Below are 20689 nucleotides of genomic sequence, written 5' to 3'. Positions count from 1 at the left end.
AAGGGCAGTGCGTAGATAACACTGGACAGATAAAACAATGCAAGATAGCTTTGTGAGCGCCAGCCTCCCAGCTCTCTGTAAAGGCACAGAGAAATGGATTGTAACTACAAGAGGGATCAGTGTTTACATTTCCTATTATCATCTTCATTTAATTATCCTTCTTTCATACCACATGAACAAGAATTACTAAAGAAATAAAACAATCTGTCAACTGAAACCACCTGTCTAGTTTAGTCTTTTCTTCTATACATCATCTCATGCTTCCCCCGTTTTTTCCTTTCCAATCAACCTTTCCTCTCTCAATTTTCAGCCAGATTATCTCTGACAGGTACAACCACAACCACAGTTTCATATTGAAATATAAACAACAGACTCAATTTTTCATGGCATCCAACAACCACTCTACCTCCAAGAAATCAGAAATCGTTTCAAAATACCAGCAGTTGGAATCTGGCAATTTTTACCTTCTCAAGCCACTTCTGTCACTGCAGGAGAAGATTCTGCTACTTCACAATGGTTTACATTGAGGTTGTGGAGGAGCTACCCAGAAGTCTTCCTAGATGTCTGCAGATAAAGGTGCTGGAGAAACAGCTGGTAGAAGAGCTGGTAGAAGAGGGTCTCCTCTGACAAAGCAGTTTGCAATCAACTGGAAAACTACTAGGCAAGCAGAGAAGCGCCTCCCTCAAATAGAGACCACAGAAAGGAAATACCCAGTGAAAAACCATCACCTTCTGTTTGCCCAGTGGCTAAGAGTGGAGCAATGAATTCCTGCATCACTAGGAGAGCATTTAGTAGTCACAAAAGCTGTGTTATATTTTTATTGTTTTAACAGATAAATCAAACCAGCAAGACATCCTTAACCGTACACACAAAATATTTATCAAAACAATTAACATTACAAATCTCCTTTTAAAATAATTTATTTCACTGATTTAGTTTTTTAAATGGTACTGTCTCACAACATACATTACTCAACAAAGATGTGCTGAACAGACTGAAATAAGAAACACTTAAATTAAGCAATTGTCTCCAATTAGAATTTCAATTTCACCCACATCCTAGCTTGTAAACGTTTGCTGGAATACCCTTCTGTTGGAGGCTTCATTTTTGTGCTTACAAAAACAGCATCGAGTTTCCAGATGTTGAAAAGAAAAAGTTATCGTACGATAAGTATGCATTCAGTTCAACATACAAGGCAACCAAATGATTCTGTCGTTAACGTTAGCATCATGTATATTTTAGTTCACTGCACTAACATTTAAACTAAAACTTCAAACCACATAACCTTTAAGTGACTAACATTTAAAAGGCAAGCAGTAATATCCCGAAAGCTTACAAAGGACATCGGCACACAGCTAAGATGGGGTTTCATTTGACAAAGGCTGCGGATGTGTGTATGGCTGCTTTTTTTTGTACGAAGCCCACCTGCAGACGGGGCAGCAGTGTCGCCCGCCGGCCAGCCACATCACGATACAATTCTGGTGGAAGACGTGGCCGCACGGCAAGCCCATCAGCAAACAACCGTCTGCAAAATTTTCTAGACACACAACACATTCTGTACAGTGCAACATCTCCGAGGGCCACCCTGACCAATCTGGCTCCATGTCACCTGTGGTGCTGCACGAGCCGTAGGACCTCGCTTTCCATTCATATGGCTCATGATGACAATATCTGTTGGCACACGAACAGCTCTCAGCACCGCACCGAGGCTCTCCCTCACTGCGCCTATGAAACGTGTTTAGCTCATCGTCCTCCAAGACTTCTTTTTCGCTACTGAAGACCTCTTTGCTTTCACTGTCAGAGTCACTTTCGCTGTCTTGAAAGGTTTCTGGCATTTCCTCATCAGAATGAACGCTGAGGCATTTAAACCTCCACATCGGTAAGTTTTTTATGTAATCGGTTGGTATCAGAGGGTGAAGCCAGAGATCGGGGAAGGCCAACCGCTCCAAGAACAAATCCGGGTCATCATCCCAATCCGAATCAAAAGGAAAGTGTTGAAAAGAAGCAATAGGATGAAACAGGTAGCTGGTGTACCAGTCCCACAGGCTTGACAGCCACTCCAGATTATTAGCATTTACTTCATCAGTGTTATTGCGCCTTCTTTTCTTCTCAAAGTAATCAATTAGTAAACCATGACCTAGGTACGTGCTGAGGAAGAGGGCTGGATGCGAAGAGTAGAACATCCAATCGGCTCTGACCCAAGAAGCCAAAGTTGTCGTGTTAGAGTACCTGAAGAGTTTTAAACTGTACTCGTAAAAGCTGTCTAGGTACGGTAGCTGCAAAAAACCTAACACAGGTAGCCAGGAAATTATTAATAATGAATTATACGTCCCTAAAGTGCTTATAAGAACCACAAAACGCTTTATAGTAGCGCCTTGTGTGATAAACAGGTCCATCCAAGCCATCAGATTAACTAAAACTAAGCTTAAAACAAATAAATCATTAACTTCTGGCTGCAATGAGCGCAAAAATGTGTCCATGGCACGTAGTGATATAAACTCACCAGTGTTATTTCCATACCTGTAAATCCCCTCAGGAGTCCTAAGTATGTACGATGGTGTCTTGTAGATACCAATTTCTGCCATGTAACTTTTATTGTCCCAATTTTCCACGTTCACAAAAATAAACTCTACTCTTCCAGTAAATTTTACACTTAGTGCAGAGAAGAACGCCGGAGGCTGGTCGAGGTTGGCAAACAGGTATATTTTCACACGGTACTGGTCACTTTTGTTCCATTCTTCTTTTAAATGTTCGGAGTTGTAGATGGTTTTGATCCGAGAAGCAGCGTGGGCTGTGATCCATTTGAATATGTGCTCCACTTCAATTTTGCGCCCGTTGTATTCCTTAAGCATTACTTTTCCCTTGGAAGTACTGGTTTGTGGAACAGACATAATGAGGGTAGATTTCAGCCAACCCCTCCTCCTGCAGTATCTACAAAGAAAATGGCAGGTTAGACTGTAGAGTTCCATATCCCTGGAATCACAGAACTGTGTAGGTTGGAACAAAGCTTTAAGATCATCAAGTCTAACCATAAACTGAACACTGCCAAACCCACCACGAAGCCATGTCCCTAGGTCAGTTCTTTAAGTTTCTGTTATGAGCCCAAAAATGAGACATGCTGAGCACCTGGCAATCTTTACATATAATAGTAAGAACTATGGGCATCCAACATTCTCTGGCAAAGTCTATTTATTCTTATGTTTGTTATCTATCTTACACAAACGTTAGAGAGAGACACATTCACAAACCAGGAAGAGGAACAGTGTTAATTTTCATGGGTCATTATAGTAAATGAGGCCATACAGTCATTCACGCTTTGTAACTGGAAAAATACACAAGTTGACTCTTCACTATCATAGAATTCTAGATTGGTTTGGGTTGGAAGGGGCCTTAAGGGACCTAACTTCAACACCTCTGCCATGGGCAGGAACATCTCCCACTAGATCAGGCTGCTCCAAGCCCCATACAACCTGGCCTTGAACACCTCCAGGGATAGGGCACCCATAGCTTCTCTGGGCAACTTGTGCCAGTGTCTCACCACCCTCACTGGGAAGAATTTCTTCCTAATGTTTAATCTAAATCCTCCCCCTTCCAATTTAAAGCCATTCCCCCCATCCTACCACTTCATGCCCTTGTAAAAAGTCCCTCTCCAGCTTTCATGTAGTCCCCTTCAGGTACTGGAAGGTCGCTATAAGGTCTCCCTGGAGCCTTCTCTTCTCCAGGCTAAACAACCCCAACGCTCTCAGCCTGTTCTCGTATGGGAGGTGCTCCAGTCCTCGGATAATCTAAAAAGCTTTAATTCTGCAAGCTATTTTAGCTTGGCCTTCCAGCCAAGAAGGCAACCACTACAGTGTATTTCAATGTCCCACAGTTTTCACGAGCATGCAGATAATCTTTCCAGTGCTTTCTTCCACCCTAGAAGACACTGGTCTGTTTGCAGTTGCTTTAAAGAAGCTGACTAATGTCCAGTTCTTACTGGGACCATTTTGGAAGGCTGCAGACAGGCTGAGAGGTGGGGTGAGACAGCTTGCCACAAAACCGGCCAAGAAAGAAGCAGACATACCGCTGGATGATTTGAGCTAGAAGAACACCCCACTGCCCAGCAGGCAGAGTGCTGAGATGGGAAGAACTCCAAATCCAGACCAAAAAGTCAAGGCTGAACCGTGAGTCACAGTCCAGACCCCAGCAACTATGAGACAAGTCTGGTGACTCAGAAGATGCTTCCTCTCGTGCATCTTTCGTGTCAGCATCACTACACCATCCAATTTATCTAGTCTTCCTCTTGCAGAATGTCTGGCAAGTTTCAACAATCAAAACATTAGAGAGCTAACAGGCATGCAAACTGACACCGAGAACCTGGCACACTGAAACTGGGGCCATCAGCCTCTTGCCTTCATCTGTAGAAGTAAAATGGTAAATGAAATTGGTACCTGGTTTTGGTCTCTCAGTATACGTTTAGACAACTACAACTCCCCATCTCAGGAATCTGAATGTAACATTTTCAGATGCCATAAGATATTACCCTACTAATCATAGACTCGTAGAATGGTTTGGGTTGGAAGGGACTTTAAAGATGACCTAATTCCAACCCAATAAAGGTATCCTGATTACTGTAGTGTGGCTGTGGTTTGAATTTTGATGAGAACTATTCAACAGAACACTTACTGTATTAGGAAAAAATGAATTTATATAAAACCTAATATTTGATCATAACATTAAGACTCGTTAGGAGCTATCCAAAGAGAAACGCTGCCAAATTTTTAAGATGCTCAAATACCAGTGTTTTGATTATACAAGACTATTTGCATAAGCACTGCAAATTCTAAGAATGTTCTCTTATGATTAACTTTGAGATTTCTGTAAACATTGAGGACTTAAGCTGTGTCAGGCGTGTATATCCACACACAGCACTGGAATTCTAGACAAAGTTTCCTGTCAAATGAAGCAAATGCTTCCAAACAAAATGTTAAAAAGAAAATCATTTTACAGCAGCACAGAATTATTAATAACTTCTTTGGCTCTGCTCTTCTTCCTTATTCAAAATCGTAAGCAAACAACAGCTAAACTTGCAGAGCACACTGTATGTTGTCAAAGGGTGTGTACGAGTTTATATATAAACACACACATTTGTCAGGGAACAGGATTTGTCAGCATTCCCTAGACGCAGGCACTGTTTGCAAGGTTCATGCTAACCTGTGTTTCTCTTTTCCAGATGGCAATGTAACAACTCTACAGCTGATACAGTTCTCTCACATGGGCTATATATATATTCAGTTTTGTCCTAAGCAAGCACAGTTCTTGTCCCTGAATGCCTGGAGTATAAGGCCAGATTCTTCTATTCATTCCCTTTCACTGCTGTATTACACTCCACATAGTCTAATTGTGTAGTTCTCACATGATGCTTCAGGAAACTACAGATCTGCATTTATGATGCTGATAAATAATATAAAGGAGAACTCTGAGCAGAATTTAGTAGAGAATAAAACATGAATGAAGCCACCTTCTGTCATAGCTACTTTTACAACACAACAAGCCCTGCTGCCAGAACACAGCTGAGCCTTAAGATATTCTTGGATTTAAGATAATCCTTTAAGAATATACCTGGGGTCACTGGAACAGTTAAAAGTGCCAGTACGGATGCCAAATCTTGATACTTTCTTCACCATTTTCTCCCAATGGACTTTACCCACCAGTGGGCTTCTGTCGTTTGCTATGACCTGTTGCCAAAAGGAAATAAGAATTTAGTGTCACACTAAGTTTGCTTCCCGAAATAAAGAGCAATTTTCACGAAAACAGAGATCTAGTCACCCTCGATCCTGTTTTCCCCTTCTCTTAGGACATACACTAAGTATATACAGCTGGTAGTTGTACTAAATGGAGTGTGAAACTTCAAGACAGAAATATAGTCTCTGCAGAAAGGCAAAAGTGTATCATCATTTTAAGTCCCTGTTAAGAAACTAAAATCATTGGCAGTTCACAAAAACCTCGGGAAAACAACAAAACTATCATTAACCGGTTCATAGCAGGCAAGAAGACAAGAGGGTGCAGCAGGTTCCTTGTCTTCGCAGTAGAAAAATCCATTCCTTTATTACATTACTCCATGTGAAGTTACACCATACCAAAGAAATATTGATTCAGAGCAAGTAAAATGAGTTGGAACACACATACCTGGTAACAACTGCTTCCAAAAGGAGGGAACTAGTGATTAAACTCCCAGATAATGCCTAAAAACCTAGACTCCTTCTAGCTTTGCCAGTGACTTGCTCTGTAACTTCAACTGACAGTTCCACCAACTTCAAGGTCCCACCTGCCATTTTAGGATGATAATCCACTGTGATATATCCCAAGGCCTGATTTGTTCTAACCTAGTGTATTAGAGAAGTACTTCAGTTTACCTAGACGTAAGCTTCTGCAGAGACAAATGACAAAGAATAAGCACTCATCCTCAGACCAAAAACTGTACAGGGAAGGGGAAAATAAAGAGAAAGAAAAAGAAGAACTTGCCTGTCCGTGGTTGACAGGTAATTTTGTATGACATGACTGATCATGCATTATTCCATGAGCCATCGCAGTTTCTATTTTAGGAATGCCTCACGTGCTTCTGCAGGCTGACTGGTAACCACTTCAAATACATTTTTAAATTAAGTTTTGAAACTTCCATTTGTTTACCCACCATTAAACTTCTCCGAATCGTTCTCTGACTTAATAATCTGAAATGTCAGCTTTCCTCTGGAAGTTTGGTTGTCACCATGATTAACAGTTCTCTACGTAAAAGCTGAGACACAGAGCTGGAAAGCATGTCTGGCCTTTGAGACTCAAAAAAATGATCTGCTTTGCACTAAGCAGCATCCTCTCTGAAACTAAAAATAAGAGAATTCACTAAGCAGAATGTTCTACATAGGGAAGCAAAATTATACTGGAGTTACATATTACACTCCCATTCCACTGAGACCAATATGTTTAAATAAAACCAGAGGTGAACATCTAGATAAGAATCCTTCAGGTTATTCTCAAAACACACAAATCACACAGGAAAGCCTTTTGGATTTACTAAACGTAATCTTCAGGCGCTGAGACAACCATCTGGGGAAACCTGCCACACGATTGAGGCTTCTTGACATCACCCAACGCAACTGAGGCAATTACTTTGGACACTTTAAACTTCTTGCTTTCATGTACTTTAACTAAAAAGAGACCACATTCCTGGAAACACCTTAACCCAGTTTATCCTCACAGCTACTACAAGCGCGACAAATGCATCCAACGCAGTAAGGAATCACTGTTTTATTAATAAGTATAACAGCAAAATATTGGTAACTGGATTACTCTTTGGTACAGGTACTCAGAGATCAGCTGCTTCCAAAATTCCATGTATGTGTTCTGAAAAGGCCTATCAAGTTCCCAAAAACTGTGCTAATCTTAAGTGCAAGAGAACTAATCCTGCTTGGCTGTTTCTTCTGCTTGACACTGCAATATTCACTTTCAGCATCAAGAGGAGAGTTGTTGCAAACACAGACACCAGCATGTTTTACTGTCATCTGCTTGTACTGGTGGATTTTTTTAATACCAGTTTAATTCCCTTCCTATAAAAAGAGTCTTTTCACTTGGGGAGAGTTATTTATGCTGTAGAACAACAGAACTAGCAGTTCATATGTTGCAACTAGGTAGAGAGAACCTACTATGACTTTGCACACTGAAGCTTTGTAAAATTTCTTGGGCTCATGCTTTTTTTTATGTCATTATGGCAAAAAAACCCAAAACCCTCCAAATAAACATGTCCATTGCAGCTGCTCTCTGCAGACAACACCCACTTACAGCACTGGGAGTTCACCGAACAGAGGCAAGGGTTTGTATTTTGTAAAGCAGTCACCGTCTCTGTGGATGAGAGAGCCTGAGAAAATACTGCAGGTTAAGCACTCGCTATGTAATTAAATTTAAATTAAAGATAACTCTCAAACACTTGTAACAGATTTTATTTCAGGAGTGTGAATTTTGGTAAGCTAAGAAATTTAGCTAAAAAACCTGTGACTGAGGAGGCAAGGAATTTGAATGCAGAAGAGGCCTGGAAGTTTTTCAAGTCTAAGGTGTTAAAGCCATTTCTATTTTAAGCAAGCTGTCAAGTCCTACGCTTCTTCCTAGCAAGCGCTTCCAAAAAGATAGTGGAAATAGTTTGAAAATCTACAAGGAATGAAAAAAAGGTCAAAAAGGAGAGGTAGCAAAGAAAGATATGTGAGAAGTCAAAAAAAAAAAATCAGGAAAAATGAGCAATTCAAGTTAGACTGTACAAAGAATATTACAAGTTGCATTGAAAACTTTTTCAGCCGTATGAATAAGAACAGAACAGGGTGGAAAGCAACAGTATCACCACACAATGGAGAAGGGATGGAAATTTAAGGTAATTTTCTTTTTAAAATGAAATTAATGCTTTGACTTGGTTTTCAGTGAAGAGGAGATGGCTGGATGTGGAGAGGTTACGGGAAGAGACCGGATCACCTGAAGATGGAATTGAAACTCAAATAACTTAAATCTGTTCAATGACATAGATCTTGTTGGAACGAGTCCACAGGAGGCTATGAAGATGATCCAAGGGCTGGAGCACCTCCCATACGAGGACTGGCTGAGACAGTTGGGACTGTTCAGCCTAGAGAAGAGGAGGTTGTGGGGAGACCAGTGCAGTGAAAGGCCAATGGGTAATGGTTTTAAGTTGAAAGACGGGAGATCTAGGTTTGATATTGAGGAGAAATTTTTTACTGTAAAGGTGGTGAGGCCCTGGCACAAGTTCTCCAGAGAAGTCGTGGATGCCCCATCCTGGAGGTGTTGAAGGCAAGGCTGGATGAAGCTTTGAGCAACCTGACCGAGCAGGAGGTGCCCCTGCCCATCACAGGGTGGTTGGAACTGTATGATCTTTAAGGTTCCTTCCAACCCAAACCATTCTATGTTTCTATGAATTTAATGCACTTAAGTCAGAGTAAGCAGGTAATCTCCCTCCCGTAACTGTAATACAAGGAGTACGCAAAATCACAAATGAACCTGTGAAGATTTCTTACAAAACCCCTGTCAAGCTAAATTGCATTTTGACAAGAGAATAACAAGTTAGTAATTATATTTAAGAGCAAATGAAAAAATTATCCCACCAGTTTGATCTCAACAGTATGCAGAACTATAGAACAAATTTTAAAGGAGCAGATATGGTTGAATTTTTCACCCCTTTCCAGCAAGGAGTTACTAATGGTGTATGATTACCAATTAAGTTGAGAGCTAAAAATATCCATCTTTTCCTAGAGATAAAAAAACAGGTTTCAAGAGAAAGGGAATGTAGTACCCTCTCTGCAGTTTGGTAGGGTATCATACACTTTGCCACAGGGAAAATTTTCATGAGAACTGCAGAGGAGCTTTTGTAGTGAGTAGAAAAAAAAATGGTTTAGTGAGTAAAAAATTGGCTAAGGCAAGGAAAACATCAAAATGCCAGAAAGGTTCTAACAGACTTAATACATTTACCCTAGAGCTCAGTTCAGCGTATATTCCTGTTAATGCCCTTCCTGCAGGAACTTGAAGTCTCCCCAAACCACTTGTAGACGATATAAAATTGGGAAGTGTGTCTATGTACAAAAGAGGATTATAACACCACACAGGGAGAGCTGCACAAATCTTGTAATGCGGACTGTCAGAAATTAAATTGAATTCAATAAAAAACAGGACACTCGGGAGTTCATCAGTTAGAAATGGTGATAGGAGGAAAAGCGTGGGTCTGTTGGTTGATTCAAAAGGAACTAGGCACCATCAATATTAACTGGCTGTGAAATAAGCAAAGCCCAGGGTATATCAAGCCCGACAAAACAAACTGGATGATTGACCTTATGTACTGGAGTAACGGCTAGAGATCAAGAGTCACAGAAACTAAAGGGCGATGTCAATTCAAGCACAACAGGAACAAATTAGCCATGAATATGCTTAGGCCAGAAGTTGGAAACACGTTTCCAAGAAGAACGGAACAGTCCATGCGAGTATCACACTCGGCAACTTATGATTTAAGAAAGACAGCAAGCTATTTTAAAAACAGATATTCCATAGTCTAGCAGAGAGCTGAACTTCTCACAAAGACCATGTGCTCCGTTTCATTTTAAAGGAATAAAGCTCACTGTAGAAGGTAGCTTTTAAGAGACCAGCTAGCACAGCTGGGAAACCAACACCACATTTAGAGGAACACAAACTCTTCAAGATTTTCCTATTATTAGCTATGTTCAGAATCTGCAAAATATCAGATGTCCAAGTGACAAGAAAACAAAGATAACCGAATTAATTCATTAATCATCTCAATGGGCTAAGACAACCCAATAGGATCAAAGTAACTCTACTGTTTAACAATCCCACATCATTGAAGAGACTTGCTCCCTAATGGACACCCTAACCCAGGCCAGAGGACTGGCTCTAACTGCAGGGTCTGCATTACTGTCTTTCCTCTATATATGAATTATAGGCATCTTTAGTGAAGAAGATGCTGGAGAGAAGGCCAGGCCCTCACTGGACATCCACCAACAAACTCCTTCTGAAATCTCAGCGCAAGTTTCTCCATATGCCACCCGTGAGTTATGGAGTGCTACACAATATCTCAAAAGGTCAGGAGATTCCAAACCAACAACACTGAAATACTGCTGGTAAGTTAAGCCAGCAAGACGTTCAAAGCAAAAAGGGAAAGATGGTGATTTGGAAATCTTTATTTTTACGTCTTCCAACTGAGCTTTCTTGCTTAGTTTCCATAAGTACCTGAAAAGGTGGCTTCCAGATACCACAGTAAAGAAAGTTGAAATAGAATTAATCCAGGAACTATACTAGGGAAATAATCGAAATCCTGGTTATTTTAACAGGCATTTGCATAGGTGGCTTTTGCACTGGAAGAGCTCTCCCGACTTGTAATGAGACAGAACTGTCCCAAAACAGGCCAACTAAGAATGTAATTAATAGAATAATTTTGATCTATTTGTTAAAATAGTCATAGTTATGACATTGAAGAAGCAATCTGACTTTTACAGAATCATAAGGTTGGAAAAGACTGTGGAGATCATCAACTGCAACCATGCCTGTCTACTACTAAACCATGTCCCCAAGCACCTCGTCTACCTGTTTTTTAAACACCTCCAGGGATGGTGGCTCCACCACCTCCCTGGGCAGCCTCCGCCAGTGCTTGAGAACCCTTTCTGTGAAGAAATTTTTCCTTATGTCCAAGAACAAACAACCTGGAAACGGCAAGATAGAAACACTTGGAAAAAGACAATGTCAGCCAGACACTGCCTCTCTTGCTTAATCCAAAAGTGTCAGGTACATGTCTAGATATCACAACATCTACTTCATAACTGTCATTTATGCAGCTGCTCCTTAATTTCCCAGTTACTGTGAAGGGTTTTTAAAAAATTATTATATGAAACAGCTTTTGTCTGTTCCATCTTTTACTGGGGTTTAAATGGAAGTGGCTGAAGGAAACACTGCTGGTGTGGAAGAGTTAGTGCAGCAATACAATATGCAGAGAGAGGTTCCTGCTCTGGTACTCCAGCAGTACTTGAGCACAACACGAGAGAAGCCTTATTTGAGCATCCTCCTATTTAATTTAAACCAGGTATCATTCAATCCCTTTTAGACAGGTTTGTAGAGATTTCAAAACAGGTCACTGCAACAAGATTTGGTCTCACTCACAACTAAAGAAGTTCTAATATCACAAGGCATGAGAACGAGAGTTGGAGGACAACAAATGCAGAGCAAACAACATAGTATTTTCACTCATTATTTTAACCAATTCTATCTCCTTCAATCATTTTCTCTGCTTTCTCCTATGGTTAAGATACACAGAGGAAAGAAACGTACTAACCACTTGATGCATAAGAATAATTACAGCACAATGGGGGAAAGATCTTACAGATATCCTCATAGAAAAGACACTAAAATAGGATTAACCAGTATTTTTTTAATGGGGAATAGTCCCTATAATGCCCTGTGCACAACACCAGATATACCCTGGGGAATAAAAACAACACACTTAAATTGCTTCCACTCCAACAACTTGCAGCAAACCCAACTTTACAGACCACAGTATACGCAAGAGTAACTTCCCATGGAACCAGAACCCCCTGGACACCTTTGATTTTTCAAGAGGACATTTTAAAATCAGCCCTTAAAACTAATTGTTATTGCTTCTAACGGCCTCGGGAAACTAAAGTAACCTCAGTAACATTAAAAGGAAAAACATCCTGATGAATTGTGTGCTTTGCACGCTCAACAGCCCTTGTGCCTTGCTGGTTTGATTAAGGGTCATTCCGTTTGTGCTTGTTACACTGCGCCAGAGATGGAAACAAGCCTAAAAAAAGAACTCAAAGCAGAAAGCAAGAATTGAGAGATCATCACAACACAAGCAGACGCTCCGAGCTAAGGGTAGCACATGTGTTTTTTATATATAGATAAATTTCTTTTTGTGATGGAAAAAACAGTCACGTTGGCAGCATCTCTCAGCCTTTATGGGTTAGGAAAGAAGGAAAGAGAAAACTGTATCCAAATGACAGTGCCAAAGGCAGCTCAAGCATTGTCTAAGCTGGAATTCAGCCAGGATACCAGGTGTCAGGCACACCTGCTCATATCATGAGCACACAATTCTGAATACGCACGAACAGTCAAAATTCAGTTTTACAGCTTAGCCACAAGGACAACAACTCCAAATGCTCGCCAAATCCGGGTGCTAGGGCACCGTGACGGGCTTTTACCCATCAAACCAAAACCTATTAAATAAGAGACACCATTTCTTGCTGCACACACGCAGGTATAAGTAGCCTTCTCAGGAGTGCAAAATCCTTGCCCAGCCGCGGCAAGTCAGCTTCCAAATGAAGCGGTGTAGACACTTGAGTCAGCAAAAAACTGTGTGATTTTGCCAAAGGCAAAACTGATTTCTAACTTAACAAACCGGTAAGGTTGCATATACGTGAGAATTGTCAGCCTGGTGCGGCAGCTTCCAGTTTGAGATATCCAGACCCCTGGAGGTCCAGGAACTCTCCCACAGTGCCTGCAGAGGGCAAATGAGCAGAGGAATCCTGTTATTACTGTAGAGTCCATGCACTCGCTGGAAGGTTTTTAGGGATCCAAAGATACAAAGGTTCAAGAACCCTGGTCTGTTAATTAAGATTAATTAAGGGATTATGTGTTTCTCATCGAACCCTTTATAATCCACAGCTGTCTTGCGAACCATCCTCCCACAGATAAAAAAGTAAAAACATTTGGACAATTCTCATTTAGAAATCTAATTAAGTAGAAATGGACCGGTGAGTTTTTATGAACATGGAAGGAAAGCTCACTCTTTACAGATAACATCAGTAACTTTTTACACGACTGTCTGTACTTTCATTAATTCTGAGACACCTCACTCTCAGTTTATTATTCAGCACTGTGCTGAGGAAACTGAATTTCTGCATAGTTGCTTTTTCCTAAGAACTCACAACTGGTTCAGAACCTGTCCACGTGGAAGTCTGGAGATTTCTAGCTTGGCATTTCTGAGAAAGAGACCGTGAGAAACTAGATCAAAATAGGCAAAGACAGAAGACTACATCCACCACAGCACACAAAAATAAACCACCTCAAAAATACACGTCTTTTCTCAAGGGAGGTGGGGTGATCTACGCACCAATCTGAACAGCTCGGTTAAGCTGTCAGTTAAGTCAAAGGCTGAGACTAAATGAGCTTTTGTAATGAATTAACACAGATATGTGGGCAATATGAGAACTATTCCATTCTAGCTGATGGTATTCTGCACCCTTGACTGGAGATGAAGGATAATGGAAGTTAAAATCGGGTATCCGATGGTAAACAATCCTGATTTCACTATTAAAAAGGCACAAACACTGAATGATTTATTTTAAAAGAATGGAGTATTTCTACTTAATTTCCTTGTAGTAAGAACAAGTGATCACCTGGCAAAGTTAAAAAGGCAATTATGAAAATTACCCCCCTGTACGGGGAGGAGGGAAGGAAGAACCACCACCATAATCCTGTAGGCACATCCTTTGCTCTGTGACTACACCACTTGAACAAGCTGAGATGACGAACAGACTGCAACATTCTATATCCACAATAGCATCCTTCACACCTCTACCAGATATGATCAAAACATCTGTCTTCCCACTTCAATGCCAGGAATAAAGTTCCCTTTAATTCTTGGTACCACTATGTTACAGTAGAGACTTACGAAATAAAAATATACATTAATTTAGATTTTAACTTCATTCAAAGATGATTTTTATCTCTAGATCATTTACTGTAGGTTTCTAAGAAGTCGTAATGACTATGATATTGCTGGATGTGACAAGCTCCTAGAGACTAACCAGAGAGCATGTGCCACAGCAGAGTCTGGAGAAGCCAGAACATTACGTGTTACACCTCTACCAACAAGAGAAGCAGCTCTAGAAACTACCACTCACCCTCCTTGCCAGCTAAAGAAGTGCAAAACAGCAGCTGGCAAGCAAGAAGAAAGGCAGAAAAGGAAAGGTGATGAGATCATGAGCTAATAGGAGAGTGAACACACTGCTGTCTGTGGCTCTACAGAAGCTCCACTCAAGAACGGAGGGCACCTGTGAACAGCTACACTGGTAAACAAATTACCACTGAACCTGGATGCTCTGCATGTGTATTTCCAGAAAACAAAGAAACAAAGCCAGAAAACACTGTTTCCTTGTGTATGGACTTGGACTTTCTTCAAGGAATTCACCTTGCTGGCTCTAAATGATAAATTTGCACCTGAATTTGAGTCAAACATAGCAAGAGATAATAACTGTTTCTTCTTCTTCCTTTGATTCTCTGCAGACAGTAATGGCTGTTGCGTTATCAGCCTGTGCCTCCCCGGAAATTTAGTTTACATCCATTGGAAAATAAAAATCATCTTCAGAGTTCTCATCCTCCCATACATCATCATAAAGTCTTCTAAACTAACTCAACCAACAGCCACCATGGTAGCTCAGCCAGAACTGTTCCTCCCCCTCTGCAGCTTTCCAGCAGCCCCTCCTGGAACAGAGATTCGGGATCAGAACCTCAAAAAGGATCTGGAGATCCTTTCTGTTTCCCAGCTGGTAGCAACAACAGAGCAGGGGAATGCTCCAACCTTGTCTGTGGTCACCAAACCCATCCATGAGGCACCCTCACTCTCTGTCCCTGGCTTAAGCATCGAGCTGATTAATTAGCGGTAAAGTTTCCACAGGATGCCTATAGGAGAATGGGCAAAGGAGAGTCATCAAGAATTGGAACAGGGAAGAGGTGATAAAAAGCAGCTTTGAAGGGATGAGGTATAAGAAAAGAACACGGGAAACCCAGTGAAAGGACACAGAGAATCCAGTGCAGGAGTTATCCAGGCAGGAGTTATGGTGAGGAAGGGAGCAAATCAAAACTCGAAGTGATGAAAACTCAAAAGGCAAGACCACGAAAAAGAAATCTGACATGTCTAGTGGTTTTTATTGTGGAGAAACAGACAAATAGCATTCAGCAAGTAAATTATTCAGTAAATTCCACTAATTTCTTTTTTTCCACAGCTATTGTGACCAAATGAATAGCTGTGCAAATACTCCCAGGATGATGACAACATTCATCACACTCAAGTATCAAAACACAGCCTATCTGGTCTGCTATTATGAAACTAGCTGAAAATATATTATGACTAAAATTCTGCAAGCAACAGACAACAGAGAACTACCATATTTTACTCTTCTGAACTGCATGGGGAGGATGGAGGGTGTTTTCATGCCCATATTTATCAGCTAGCTCAGAGATGTGTAAACTTCCTTTCAATGCTCGCTCTCTGCTTGAAGAATCCCCTTCTGTATGATTTAAACCTGGAATTTAGCTTCAATAAACTCCAAATACATCTTTCCAAAAACACAAATGTCATTTTGACTGTGAAGGTAATCCATCCCCTCGCTGCCTATTTCAGGGTGAGATCAGATGTGGTGACAGTGCAGGGCTAATAACAGGAAGTCATTAAATCTCAATAATCTTTTTAAATAGAAGACATGAAGTGAGGAGACCAGACAAACTAGGCGGGATAGCTATCAACTGAACTATTAATTGTCTGGTACGGAATTCCAATTGCCTGATGTAGCTGTTAACAGGGAACTGATGCCTTAAAAAAAAAAAAAATCTCTTTTCAACAGAGAAATCAATGCAGAAAAGCATTTTTACATTTTTATCTAATTACTCACATTCTTAAGAGTGATGATGAATAGTTTCAGAATCCTGTTTGCAAAAGTCTGTCTATCTTTTCATACATGTTCTCTTATCCTCACGCAGCCCTGCAGAAGCATGGTCTTAAATAAGGGCCCACAAGGTTTGGGGGAAGATTAACTTTAAGCTACTGGAATATGTTGCAGAAACAGCCTGCTGGCCTGGGAAGCAGCACACTGAGATCCTGGCTTTGTGAAGAGGCCACGGAGACCTTAAAAGAGCCCTAAGCTCCTTTGGTAAACAGAAACTTAAATTGGTTGGGTCTGGGCACGTAATGCAACCAAAGGGAAGAGCAACGCCAGAGACACCTCTCCTATGCCAGCTGGGAGCACCTACACGTAATGCACCCACTTCACGCATCGCACAGGCTCTTATAGTGTCAGGGCCAAGCACTTACACAGTCTGTGTACTTCACTCTGTGCTGCTCTGCTTGTTTTCTGGTTCTGAAGTACCTGCTTTTCAAAAAGCAATCCACACTAACAGGTTTTTTTCTTCCTTTCTGTCTAGGAAGTCTGTCACTGCCAGCCTTTCCTAGGTTTTTGAAGAGATTTATTCCTAATCATCTCCCTGATGCTGTTCATCTTGGCCACCATCTCTGTTACACATTCTTACTAATGGTTAACAACCCTCATAAACTCCTCCTTCGAAAAGATGTGATAAATATGTAAAAATAAATGGCAAATTTCTGTACCTGTACCAGCCAGATCCCATCTTTCGTGTCTTCCACAAGCTCATAGAAGTGCATTTCACCACTAAAGTTTGTACTGGAAACTGATTCAGAGGCCTCTTCCTCCTTGAGAGCAGAATAAAGCTCTCCTTCCATGAGGTCTCCTGCAAAAGAGACAACCGGAGAAATTCAATTAAAATGGCATTCGAGAAAGATCACTTGGTAAACTCTAGTGATAGTGTAACTAACTATATTTTACATGGTTGCTCAACAAACCTTTTCAGTACAAAGGTACATTTTAAAGTTATTTCAGTTCTATGTCTAGTGACAGGACTAAAATGATTTGACTCCAGATCAGACCATGGAAGACATGGATGTGCTTCTTCTAACTACACAGATGTACCACACATGCAGGCTTGTGCACAGAACACATGGAAACCATCTAAGCCTCACTCTCTAAAAATGACAATGTTCTGTGTCCAAGAGCAATTTTAATTCATGTAACTTTGCTTTCATTTTACAGGAAAGTAATTTTGCAGCAACTAATTTCTTAAGATCAATAATTCAAACAGAATCCAGAATTCCCATCAATAATTCTGTATCAAAAAAGCACTGATTGTCCCAAAACAAGTAACAACCTCAGGTAGAATAATTTTGGGGTTGGGTCCTGTTTGCCAAGTTGGAAAAAGTTCCCATGAACTCCAATCCCAGTGACGTAAGGAGCACACAGTAAAATCATCTGATAATGTTGCCTTTGTAATCTCATTTCCTTCTCGTGCTTTGTTTCACAATCATTACAAACATTGTTAATGACAACTGGAACTCTAATGAGAGATCTACTAAGCCTGAAGAAATGAAGTCTTGTCCAAAAAGGCTTTTCTTCAAAATACAAAATGCAAAGTGTTACAGCTGAAACCCTTCCCAAAATTATTTGTAGAAATTAAGGAAAAAAAAAACCAAAACCCCACTACAGAAGAGCACGGCAGAGCTGGTTGGTGCGAGAAACGTTTCCATGGCATCTGAAGGAATCGGTTAATACAGTTTGTTTGGAGTGAAACACCTCCCTGCAGCGTTTGCAACCCAAACACCATGACATCATGGAGGTACCTGACAGCCAAGGAGTGGAAGGCATTGGAAACAAAAGTGAAATCACCTCCTGCTTTTTACTGCTGGAGCAGCAAGGGGGATAAACAACATAAATAAACAATGGACAATAAAAGCAAATTAGATTTCAATGCCCAACACTGATATTAATTATTTAAGGGAGCTAGCATTTTTAAGACTGTGATACTTGCTGTATCCATACAAATCCTTCTCTCCTTCTGTCCAGACACTTAAGCCCCTCGCTGCATATCCTGATCACTGGGATTCCTCTCTCCCCCACACATCTGCAACCCTTTGACCACCAACTGAAGAGCAGTCACTCACCCATTTTCCTGCTTCGCTGGCATGACAGCCATTACATCAGCCCCACTTCCCAGCCCTTGGGGCCAGCTCCCACTGACTGCTCCAGGCCAGTACCCCGACTTCCAGGACACTTCTGCCATTCCTTCCATCTCCACTGCTTTTGTCCTTTGCTATTCCTCACCCCTCAAAGGTCCACCTCTTTCACCTGACTTTCTCTACTTCCAAAACACCTCCCTGCCTTTTCCCAGGCTATCTTTTGTACACAGGAACTTCTTCTGCTCCTCTTCCAAAACACCAGCGCATCCTTTGGGATCCAACCCTTCTGTTCCCAACCTAGAAATCCACGGCTTCCCTCAGGACCCACTGTAAACAGCAACACCTGTCGTGTCGTAACATCAGCCAACGAGCAGAGGGAATCAAGGCTATGGCACTCACCATACCCTTCCAAATCCTTCTCTCTTTCTGTCCAGACACTTAAACCCCTCACTGCCTATCCCAATCACTGGAATTTCTCTCTCTCCCACATCTGCAGCCCTTCTATCACCTCAGAGCAGCCACTCACACGCACATTTTTCCTGCTTGGCTGGCACAACAGCTATTTCATCAGCCCCATCTCCCAGCCCTTGGGGCCAGCTCCAGCAGACTGCTCCAGGCCAGTATCCTGACTTCCAGGACACTTCTGCCATTCCTTCCATTACCACTGCTATTCATCATCCCCCAGAAGTCTATTTCTTCCACCTGGTTCCCCCTAAACACCCCTCTGCCTTTCCACAAGCCGTCTTTTGTACACAGGACCCACTTCTCCTCCTCTTCCCTAAAACAATCGCATCCCTCAGTACTCGTTCCTTCTACTCCAGGACTTTAACCCCACGGCTCCCATAGGATCCATCGTGACAGCAAGACCTGTCACAACATCAGTCAGAGGGTGCAGAGGGGACACACAGGAGACGCTGGCCCAGCTGGAAACACTACCCCAGTGGGTGTATTGGGATTCTCCACTCCCAGCAGAGCAACTGCTGCAGCTCCTCAATAAGAAGCATGGAATGGTTTGGGTTGGAAGGGATCTGAAAGCCCACTCAGTTCCAGCCCCCCTGCCATGGTCAGGGACACCTTCCACTGGATCGAGCTGCTCAAACCCCCCATCCAGCCTGGCCTGGAACACCTCCAGCATTTCCCAGTGACCCCAGCCAGTCTCGGCCTTCCCTGCGCCGCCGTTTTTACCATCATCACCCCCGGGCTTCTCCCCCCTCCCCTTCCCTCCATTTCGGCCGGTCCTGAGTGCGGAGACATCGCCTGCTCCCCGCATCCACTCGGAGGGACTGGGACCCCGGGGTCACCGGGAATCATAGAGTCATGGAATCACAGAATGGTTTGGGTTGGAAGAGACCTTAAAGATCATTCAGTTCCAACCCCCCTGCCATGGGCAGGGATACCTCCCCCTAGACCAGGCTGCTCCAACCCCCATCCAACCTGGCCTTGGAACACCTCCAGGGATGGGGCAGCTACAGTTTCTCTGGGCAACCTGGGCCAGTGCACGTTCCTTCCCAATATCTCATCTCCATCTCCCCTCTTTCAGCTTAAAACCGCTTCCCCTCTCCCCATCTCTGCTCTCCTCGATAAAGAGCCCCTCCCCAGCTTTCCCGTAGCCCCCTTTCAGTCCCCCATGATAACGAATTCCTTCCTCATTAACCCAAATCTTTCCCCCTCCCATTTAAAGGCCCCCCCTGGGGAGAAGGGCACCCCCCCCCCCCGCCTACCTGACTTCTCCACCAGCTCCCGTACATCCTTCTTCTCGGGCAGTCCCGAGTACCCCAGCCCCCGGCACTCCAGGATGGTTCGCAGCTTCCTGAAGCTCAGCGCCACCGGGTCCACCAGCTGCGTGGCGAGGAAGCCGCTCTCGTACCACGCCACGGCCTCGAACACCCTGGCCATCACGAACAGCGCCAGGAAGTAGAGGAGCAAACAGCACAGCTTCACCCACATTTTTACCGCTGGGGGGGAGGGGCTGCCCCACCGAGGGGCCGCGAGAGCCGCGCCGGAGGCCGGGCTGCTGCGGGGCGAGCGGCACCTCGGGGCCACCGGCCCCCCCTCCCGCTGGCCCCGCCTGCTGGCGGGAAATGGCGCGTCACGTGGCCAGAGGGGGCGTGGCCAAGAGGTCTAGGTACCGCCCCCGAGGGAAACAGTGAGTCACGTGTGAGGAGGGGCGTGACCAAGCGGGCGCAGTACCACCCCCCGGTAGGAACCAACACGTGACGTATGGGGAGGGGGTGTGGCCAAAGGTTAGCGGCACCACCTGCTGGCGGGAAAGGGCGCGTGACGTAAGCAGAGGGGGCGTGACCAATTGCTCTCGGCACCGCCCCCTGGGAAACGGCGTCA

General features: G+C 42.9%; 1 protein-coding gene across 1 annotated transcript; it reads right to left on the bottom strand.

The window, feature by feature from the left end:
• Positions 1-791: 791 nt before the first annotated feature.
• Positions 792-20437, bottom strand: RNF103 (ring finger protein 103). The gene is made up of 4 exons (XM_054065180.1): positions 20071-20437; positions 16931-17070; positions 5602-5717; positions 792-2931 (listed from the first exon to the last, which is right to left on the bottom strand). The coding sequence occupies exons 1-4, from the start codon at positions 20294-20296 to the stop codon at positions 1356-1358; spliced, it is 2058 nt and encodes a 685-aa protein (XP_053921155.1). The 5' UTR covers positions 20297-20437; the 3' UTR covers positions 792-1355.
• Positions 20438-20689: the final 252 nt, after the last annotated feature.

Source organism: Cuculus canorus, chromosome 4 (assembly GCF_017976375.1).
Source record: "Cuculus canorus isolate bCucCan1 chromosome 4, bCucCan1.pri, whole genome shotgun sequence".
NCBI lineage: Eukaryota > Metazoa > Chordata > Aves > Cuculiformes > Cuculidae > Cuculus > Cuculus canorus.
This window is presented reverse-complemented; position numbering and strand designations above follow the sequence as displayed.

Bases quoted from the DNA above. Each gene is read 5' to 3' on its own strand.
- RNF103 (XM_054065180.1), bottom strand. From the start codon at position 20,296: ATGTGGGTGAAGCTGTGCTGTTTGCTCCTCTACTTCCTGGCGCTGTTC. The intron at 17,071-20,070 runs GTAGGCGGGGGG...TCTCTTTTGCAG, and splicing joins GGAGCTGGTGGAGAAGTCAG to GAGACCTCATGGAAGGAGAG. The intron at 2,932-5,601 runs GTATATTCTTAA...TTTTCTTTGTAG, and splicing joins AACTGTTCCAGTGACCCCAG to ATACTGCAGGAGGAGGGGTT.